The sequence below is a fragment of the Myotis davidii genome, unplaced genomic scaffold (assembly GCF_000327345.1).
Source record: "Myotis davidii unplaced genomic scaffold, ASM32734v1 scaffold964, whole genome shotgun sequence".
NCBI classification, from domain to species: Eukaryota; Metazoa; Chordata; class Mammalia; order Chiroptera; family Vespertilionidae; genus Myotis; species Myotis davidii.
In genome coordinates, this window is record NW_006298351.1 from 1,486,754 (window position 1) to 1,495,543 (window position 8,790).

At 50.7% G+C, this 8,790-nt stretch overlaps 1 protein-coding gene across 3 annotated transcripts in view; it reads right to left on the reverse strand.

The window, feature by feature from the left end:
* Nucleotides 1–7,942, reverse strand: part of PHF19 (PHD finger protein 19) — a 12,915-nt gene extending 4,973 nt beyond the window's left edge. For 2 of the 3 annotated variants that reach the window (XM_015570636.1, XM_015570637.1), the window contains exons 1-8: nt 7,620–7,933; nt 7,023–7,104; nt 4,596–4,691; nt 3,986–4,086; nt 3,387–3,535; nt 2,563–2,658; nt 1,537–1,605; nt 1,241–1,361 (exon numbers count right to left, since the gene is read on the reverse strand). In XM_015570636.1, coding sequence (XP_015426122.1) covers nt 1,241–1,361; nt 1,537–1,605; nt 2,563–2,658; nt 3,387–3,535; nt 3,986–4,086; nt 4,596–4,691; nt 7,023–7,104; nt 7,620–7,805 — 900 coding nt within the window. In that variant the 5' untranslated portion in view covers nt 7,806–7,933. Of the gene's footprint in view, nt 1–1,240; nt 1,362–1,536; nt 1,606–2,562; nt 2,659–3,386; nt 3,536–3,985; nt 4,087–4,595; nt 4,692–7,022; nt 7,105–7,619 lie in introns of those variants that run through there. The other variant, XM_015570638.1, reaches the window with a different exon arrangement.
* Nucleotides 7,943–8,790: the final 848 nt, after the last annotated feature.

Sequence of the window (8,790 nt, forward strand, 5' to 3'; positions counted from 1 at the left end):
GGTCTCACCAGTCTTTTCGAAGGCCTTACTAAGTTTATCGGCAGCTTCTAGACAGTTCTTGAGAGACCTTAAAAGTGTGGTTTTGAGCTCTATATCTTCCATTTCTGACATTTCCGTCCTGTTTCTTTGTCTCCGCATTTTTTTATCTTTTCTTGGTGCACCCCCTAGTGGTATTTGTTCGAAGTCTTGTTGTAGTTAAGCCTTGATTGATGTTGGGAATACCTAGGGTGATTTGACCTCCAGGCTAACTGGCTATGAGAGTCCGCTGTGTCTTCCTTATGCTTTTTGATACTTTAAAATTGTTTTACTAGAAGCATGTATGATTTTTTTTTGTGAATCAGCAAAAAATGTTGTTTTAAAAATATACCAGTTCTACCTATATTTTAGGGCTTTTAATATTTATGTCTTTTATAAATTATCAAACACTGTAAATGAAGATATTATATGAAAATCTTTTTTTAAGTTTTTAAAAAAATCCTTGTCTCATCAAAGAAAGATTTGGGGCAGTCAGGAGAGAAGATGCCTCACTCTGCATGCGGTGGAGAGGATTCTAAGGGTGAAAGTGGAAGTGGCTGGGGAGGCCCTGGCTGCAGTTTGGCTCAGCTCCAAATGCCCTGCCAGTGGTCGGCAAACTCATTAGTCAACAGAGCCAAATATCAACAGTACAACGATTGAAATTTCTTTTGAGAGCCAACTTTTTAAAACTTAAACTATATAGGTAGGTACATTGTTATTAACTTAATTAGGGTACTCCCAAGGCTTAGGAAGAGCCACACTCAAGGGGCCAAAGCCGCAGTTTGGCGACCACGGGTCTAGACAAGTCACTCTCCACCTCTGACATCCAGAAACTCCTGTGATGCCCACTTCTGCTATTCACAGTAGGACCAGCAGGGGGCAGGCCCACTTCACTTTCCATCCCAGCCAGGTAATCTGGAGTGGGACAAACAGCTCTGTCCTGCTTCAGCCAGTCTTGATCCCTTGTTCCCAGCAGCTAAGTCTGTGAGGTCCTAACCTGCCCACTGTCAAAATCTCGGTCAGGAAGCCCCTTGCAAGGCACATGCTCAGAGGTGTGGACTCAGGGATACATACAGCAGCACAAAGGCTCTGGGTCTTAATCCCAGCCAGCAGTTTAGGAGCGAGCGCTGAGACCTGGATCCCAGCCTGCACTGTGTGACCCTGGGAAACCTCTCGGAACCGTGTAACCCCACTGTGGAATGGGCCTGTCCCCCGTCCTGCCTACCTTGCCAAGCTGCAGGAGCTCCCAGTGGTGGTTGACGAAGGCCAGAATCTCCTCAAAGTCAAAGTACTTCTTCTTGCTCTGCACCCCCAGGTTGTAGAGGGCCAGGTGAACTACATCCACCCTGGGCAAGGGGCAAGGAGATGGGGCTGGGGTGAGGCAGCAGGCCAAGGTCAGGGCTCAAGGACAGGGGCAAAGCTGGGGCCTGGTGGTTGGAAATGGAATTGTTCCTGGAAAAAGTGGGGAGGGGAGGAGCTGGGAGGGACAGAGGGTGCCTGGGCCAAGCCCCATCTTCTCACCATCGCAGGGGTAGCCTCTCAATGTATTCTGGGCCCTGGTTACACACGGAGCAGAAGAACAGGTAGAACCTGTGGGCAGGTGGAGAGGAGGCCTGTGGTGGGCGAGGGCTCTGACACCCCACCCTAATCTAGCGCCCTCACCCCCTCACCTCCCATTGCCTTCGCATAGTCAGCTTGTTCTCATTCCTAGGGCTGGAGGCCCAGGGGGCAGGAGTATGAACAGGGCAGGACAGAGACCCAAAAAAATACTCCCCTACCCGCCTCTAACCCCTACCGCAACCCTTTTCCCCAGTGTCACTGCCCTGGAGTGTGGCTGAGTTCAAAGAGAAGGGGTCGAGCTAGGCTGGGCTGCAGTGGTCACGCTCTTTCCCCTCTGAGACAGACACAGACACAGACACAGACACACACACACACACACACACAATCACCCCGGCACACATATCTGGTTTGATGCACATAAGCCTCCCATGAGCTTAGCCCCACTGGTTAGAGCAGCTGTGGGCAAACTACGGCCGGCGGCCGGATCCGGCCCATTTGAAATGAATAAAACTAAAAAAAAAAAAGACCGTACCCTTTTATGTAATGATGTTTACTTTGAATTTATATTAGTTCACACAAACACTCCCCCCATGCTTTTGTTCCGGCCCTCCGGTCCAGTTTAAGAACCCATTGTGGCCCTCGAGTCAAAAAGTTTGCCCACCCCTGGGTTAGAAGCTGGATCAAGTCATCCATTCACCCAGTGGTTCCTACAAACCCCTGGGCAGGATGGGGCAGAGCTTGTGTCACTCCCCCTCCCCAGACACTTAAAGAGACCGGGGCTTAGAGAAGGTAGGGCTTTGTCTAAGAGCCCCCACAAATCAATGGCAACTAGGATGTGGTCCAGAATATTCCTCTACTGAGGATTTCCCCTGTAGACGCCCCCCCTCACTTAACTAGAGCCTGGCAGGCAGACTGAAGGAGTTGCTACTGCTCTCCCCGTCCCCCCACCTCACACTCAAGGCTGAGCCAGATCAGATTGGCACCTACCGGTCTCCAAACATCATGGGCTCATTGAGGCACTGGGTGCAAGCCTCGTGGAACCACTGCCGGCACCGGTAACACTGCAGCATCCGCAAGTACCACCTGGAGAGCAAGAGGAGCCAGGGTCACCTGGGCCCGCACCCCCAGCCAGACAGGAGTCTCAGCAACCTTTCCCAACAGAAACCTGCCCTCCACTGGGGTAAGGGAAGGAACTCAGTGACCGAACATTAGGCTGTGCCAGGGGAGGTCCTGTAAGCAGGGCATATGCTTTCATTTGGGCTCAGGATGGGCCACTATCCCCGTTTTATAGATGAGTCAGAGAATGAATGGCTTGCTCAGGGTCACTCAGAAAGCAAGTGGTGGGTGGTGACTCAAATCCGGGCCTGCCTGACTTCAAAGCACCCTTCCACCATGCCACACCGGAGTCCCCCGCTCTGGACTGCGCCCCACACACTTCTTCCCAAATACCACCAACAGGGTCAAGTTTGCTCTGGGGACTTCATGGGAGAATAATGGCTCCTGTAACCAACAGGGCAGCACTATGCCTGGTGTTTCTCGCCTGGTACTGGATCTGCCCTACCATGGCCATTTAGCAACTACTCACTGAATATAAGCTGACAGCAGAAGGGTATTCCCTTAATGACAGTCAGAGCTTTGTTCACACCTTGCCAGGTGTCGTCCATGGACCACTATCATCAGAATCACCTGGGGTCTAGGTTACACCGCAGATTGCTTAGCCCACTGAAGAGATACTCAACCTCCCACTCTTGGTCCGCCCACAGATGGCCCGCCACCGCCAGAGCAGGGAGGGGGACGCCCGGTGGCCTTACTCTCCGGGCCCGCCGCAGTAGCAGTAGCATTGCTGCTGGTTGGTGCGGTGGGGCGAGTCCCACTCGAGTTCCTCGGGCTGGTAGGAGAGCACCATCTTCACCGCCTGCAGCGTCCTGGCGATGGCGCCCTTCTTCACGGCGCCGCCTTTCTGCGGGAGATGAGGGTGCCGGTTGGGCCACAAGGGAAATGCCCACTAGGGGGACCCGCAGATCCACCAACATAGTCAGACGCAAGGAGCTTTCCCCCAGAATCCGAAATCCATCCTCTCTCTTTCCCAGGAGATCGCCATTAATAGTAATAAGCACAATGAAAGTAACAATAATAACTAGTAAGTGTGGGCACATACATGGTTTTCTCTTTTAATAGTAAGGCTCCATTTACTGGGGGCCTCCTACTCCTGACACCAAAACCGCATCCATTTCACAGTTGAGGAAACCGAGGCTCTGAAAAGCTAAGGAGCCTGGCCAAGTGAGTGGCAGAGGCGCTGTCTGCCTCCAAAACGTTGGCTCTGTGACCCCGAGTCAGGCCGGAGCTCAGAAAGTCGCTGGAGGTGTGATTAGAGAGGGGAGAGGCAGGGACTGAAGGATGAGGGGCTCACCCGCACAGCCAGCGCGAAGATACAGCGTCGGCAGAACCAAGGTGTGAGCAGGGACCGGTCGGCGCTGCCTGCTACGGGGATGTGGCACTGCTGGTGGTAACCTAGACAGAGGAGTGTGGTGGGTGCCCCAAGGACGCAGCCGCGGCCCCAGGCCGTCAGCCCAAAGGCGGCAGGGCAGGGGAGGGCTGCAGCAAGACCTGGGTGCCTGCCAGCTGCCAGGGGACTGGCTGGTCATGCTCTCACCAAGGCCAGCCAAGTTGGTGTCCAAGCAGGCGACTAAGAGACTGCCTGGGCCCCAGTGGGGGCGGCACCAAAGTCTTGACTTCAGCCTCTGTGCCCCATCTCTCCCACCTGTGCTCTCCACCCTGGGGGCTCCAGATTTCATAACTCATCTCACTTTCCAAAGGCCCAGCTCTCTCCAAGGGTCACCGCCCTGGGACCTCACTCCCAGAGACTGGCCCCTGTCACTCTGGAGCTCCAAGAGAAGCAGGAAGCCAGCTGAAGACCCAGCAGTCTGAGGCACTGCCTGTCAGGGACCAGTGCATGTGTGTGTGGGGGGGTGGGGGGTGAGAGGGGGGAGGCCTTCTGAGCGTCTGCTCATCACACTCACCCAGGCCACACTTGCCACAGATGAGGATCTCATTCAGTGGCCCTGATGTCTTCCCCAGGCAGATGTTACACTTGGGCTCCTCCCCCGGAACACCAGCTGAAAAAGAGAAGCCCTCTGGGTCTGGCTGGCGGAAACTGGGAGTTTAATAAAAATCGCATTCCAGGTGCTGAGCGTCTGTGGCTGGGCCTTGCCCCAGGACCCACACGCCAACTCACGGATTCTCCCCAACCACTCTGAGGGGCCTGTTGTCATCACTCCATCCTAAAAACGGGGAAATGGGGGCTCAGAGATGTTAAGTCCCTTGATCTGCTAGTAAGCAGGGAGGTGGGATTCAAACCCATATCTGTTTGACATCAAAACCTTTGTCCTTTTGACCATATCATGCAGCCGCTCCTGCCTGATTTAACTTGATTTGTTAAGCAGTATTTTTATGTTAAATAATTTTAAAAATTGTTATAAATGTTATAATTTAACTCTGTGTTCTCACTAACAATTATGAACTCATGGGCAATCTTGTTTTGATAATATTCCCACTCACTTCCTGCTATTATTTTACATCAAGTCCCAGATACCCAATTATTTCCATAAATATTTCAGTATGTATCTCTGAAAGACTAAAACTCTCTTTTAAAAAAAATCCAGGACAGAATCTTTATTGCACCTAAAAATTAAAAATAAGTTCTTTATATCAATACCTTCCGTTAGTATTCACATTTCCAATGGTCTCAAATAAGTGTCATAGCAATTTTAAGTTTGTTTGATTGCTTTTAAACTATAGGTTCCCTCTCCATCTCTTTTTTCCCTTGGCATTTTTTTTTTTGTTTCTATTGAAGAAGAAACATGTGTTTATGTGTGAACGGTTTGAGTGAATACATTAAGTACATGTTGATGTGTTTCTGTCTTATTTCCACTAGCAGACTGAAATGGTATCTATTCATCAAGGTGTTCCCCAGGACCTCATACACTGTGTGGTGTATGACACATGTTCAATACCTGTTTGTTGAGTTCAAAAAATGCTCTCGTCCCTTATTCCTCAGTATCTGCACACTTTGTGGGTCTCAGTGAGTCTTGGGCTTCATGAAGCGATGGATCAATACCTGTGATGTGCTCAGTCTGTGCTCTCACCGTGGGAGAAGCCCCAGGGGCTGCCGTCCTGCCCTGCCCGCCCAGAGCAGGTATCTGGTGGGAGCCAAGTGATTCCCCAGGTGAGCCTCCTACTCATGGTCTGCTAGAGTGAACTGTCTTTCCTTAGCAGCTGGCTCCCTGCGCTTTCAGTAAGAGGGTGACAAGGAGAGGAGGTCCTATTGCTTTGGATCTTTATATAATAAACTGAGGCGAGAGGGGCTTGGAGAAGAATCAGTCTGCCTTAGCCACACCTTCTTGGAGATAAAGATCATTTAGAAACTCTGCTGACTGCCTGGGTTCTGTGGCCCCTACTTGGCAGGCTCCTTGAAATCATCTCTTATGGTAACAAATTCTTTAGAAACTGCCTCCCTATAACTCTGGGATAAGCATTTCATGTGGATTATCTCATTTAACCACTCTGTGAGGTCAGTGCTTTCATCATCTCCTTTTCTTTATGAAGAGACTGAGGGTCAGAGAGATTATATCCCATGCCCAAGGATATGCAGCTATTAAATGGCAGAGCCAGTCCTCTGTCAAGGAGTATCTGACCCTAAAGCCTGCCTCCCTACCCCACCACCATCACATCTATTCTCCTGTTTGAGCATGAATGGCAGACAGGCTGCTGGGAGCTCCATGTTGAAAATATATGAGTGTTGTGACTCATTAGTGATGTCTGTCATGTACACGGGAAGGGAGAATGGTGGCAAGAATGCCATCGACTTAAGACAGTCAACTCTCTGAGGGCAGGGATGATACCCAACCCAGCTCCCTTCCAACCGTGCAAGTTGGCCCTGCTCCACTGGCATGCCCATCTTCACCTGCCTGGCCCATCTCTCCTTTCCTGCTGTCCCCCATGGATAGAGCTGCCTCCACTAGTTTTCTTCACATGCCTGTAGGGGACACTGTGCTCATCTAGAGATGACAATTCTGATTGCCTGGGCCCCTCCCTGTTCCTAGCCCAGAGGGACTCCAAGCTTTGTGCAGCAGGAGATGGAGGGCAGTGAGGAGGCAGATGCAGGCCTGGGACCCATGCAGCTCCCAGCACCTCCCGAGCCACTTTCTCCAGCTGCTGCCTCCTTCATAAGGCATGGGCACTCAAGGGGATGACAAATGTCATCAAAGGCCTTGAAAATGTACAACCGATCATCTGATTGGCATCTCAGGGGCGCTTGGGGGTTCATGGGCAAGGTCAGATACTGGGAATAAGAGACAGAAGAAGAGAAGGAAAAACATAGAGGTGGGGGAGGAGAGAGGGCAGAGGGTGGGTGGGGCAGGGGTGTCTGAAACCTTAGGAATACTCACCATGCTGTATGTCCTTCCACAGGACCCAGTATTTGGAATTATCTTCAAAAGTCACAAGGCAGCTCTGCTTTGAACTGCTGACCTGGGGCACAGAGAGGAAGGAGCAATGTGAGCAAGTAGCTGGGGAGAAGCCATGGAACCTGGTCTTCCTCTCCCATTTTTGTCCCCACAGGACACAGAGGTTAAGGTGACCCCCACCCCCTCCTTGTGCTCCAGAAAGTAGAGGTGGGCCAGAGGGAAGGTAGATGGCAGCTCCTGGAGGTAGTACATGCCCAGCCACTGGACTTGTACAGTCAGGGACCGAGGGACAACTTGGTGGGAATGCTGAGAACAGAACAAGCCAGATGGTCATCTGTGATCCTCTCCAACCTGACCCCATTTTGCTTTGTAGGCTCGAAAGGCGCTTTTTTAAAGAACTGGTTGGGTGATATTAGCTCTAAGAATGGCACCTGCAAAAGCTCCTTCCATATTCAGCTTTTGAGCATGAGGGACAAGAAGGGAATTTCCCAGCAATCCTCCATCCATCACCAGCCTAGGCCATAGGATAAGCAGAGAGATGCAGAGCCTGGGAACAGGGGCCGGGGCGAAAAGGTTTACCCTCTTGATCTTCCCAAGGTAATACAGTCCATCTGTCCACCGGCACAGCACATACTGCCCCTCCGTCAGCTTGGACATCAGGTCTTTGAAGTTGTTCTTGGCTTTTGCCAGGGTCCCCTTGTTGGGGAGGTGACTGGTGGCACCATAGGAGTCCCGAGTCCCTGGGTCCAGAGCTCGATTCTCCATCGGTTTCCACTCTTACTGGAAGAGAAAGAGAACAGGCTTTTTGCTCCTTGCTTCAGCCACAGGAGAAGGAAGGGAACCACCATGTATGTGATGTGTGGTATGTGTGCCAGATGCATTTATTATCTCACTGGATCTTCATGACAGCCCTGCAAGGGAGACACTATTATTCCCATTTTACAGGTAGGAAAACTAGGCTTTGGCAAGGGAAAGTGGCTGGTCCAGGGTTGAGCCATGGCTCATAATCAGGTGAGCCCTGCCAGAAGCTAATTCCAGCATGTCATAAATGCAAGAAGTTTCATCAAAAGGTTGATGGAACTTGGGGATTCAGCAGGGCTGAATACATATTACCTGCTGCTGGAATAGCTAAGACTTAGCTGCTAAATGCATTTCCCCACACCTAAAGATTTGCATACATTATTGCCTGTTGGAAGACAGCTGAGGGCATTTTAATCTTTCAGAGAACTTGGTTACTGAAGCTAGGTCTCCTCTGGCTCCCCCATGGATTACAAATTTATATTATATTTCTAGTCTCTTTATTAATTTACGCTGCAGCGCCTTCTCCAGATTCCTGAACCCTTCTTGATGCCGAGAAGGACCTGCCAGCATTAGAGCCCGGCCTAAGTCCTGGTCTCTTTCCCACCCCTACCACACTGCCTTCTACAGAGGAGAATCTCGGCCAACCACAGAGCAAAGTCATCCAGGTCAGGGGTCTGAACCACACTCTGGCTCAGGAACCTGAGGTTTTATCCCTTAAGCTGGTGATTTTCAGCCCTTTTTACCTTATGGTACACATAAACTAATTGCTAAAATTCTGCAGCCTACCCCAAAAATGTATTTTTTGCCAATCTGACAAAAAAATAGGTATAATTTTGACTGATTGACAAAATAATAGTAATAGTAGTAGTAATTACCTATCCTTTTGCTCCAAAGTGACTTTTTAAAAAAGCCAGGTGCCTAGCCCTGACGCTGTGGCTCAGGTGGTTGG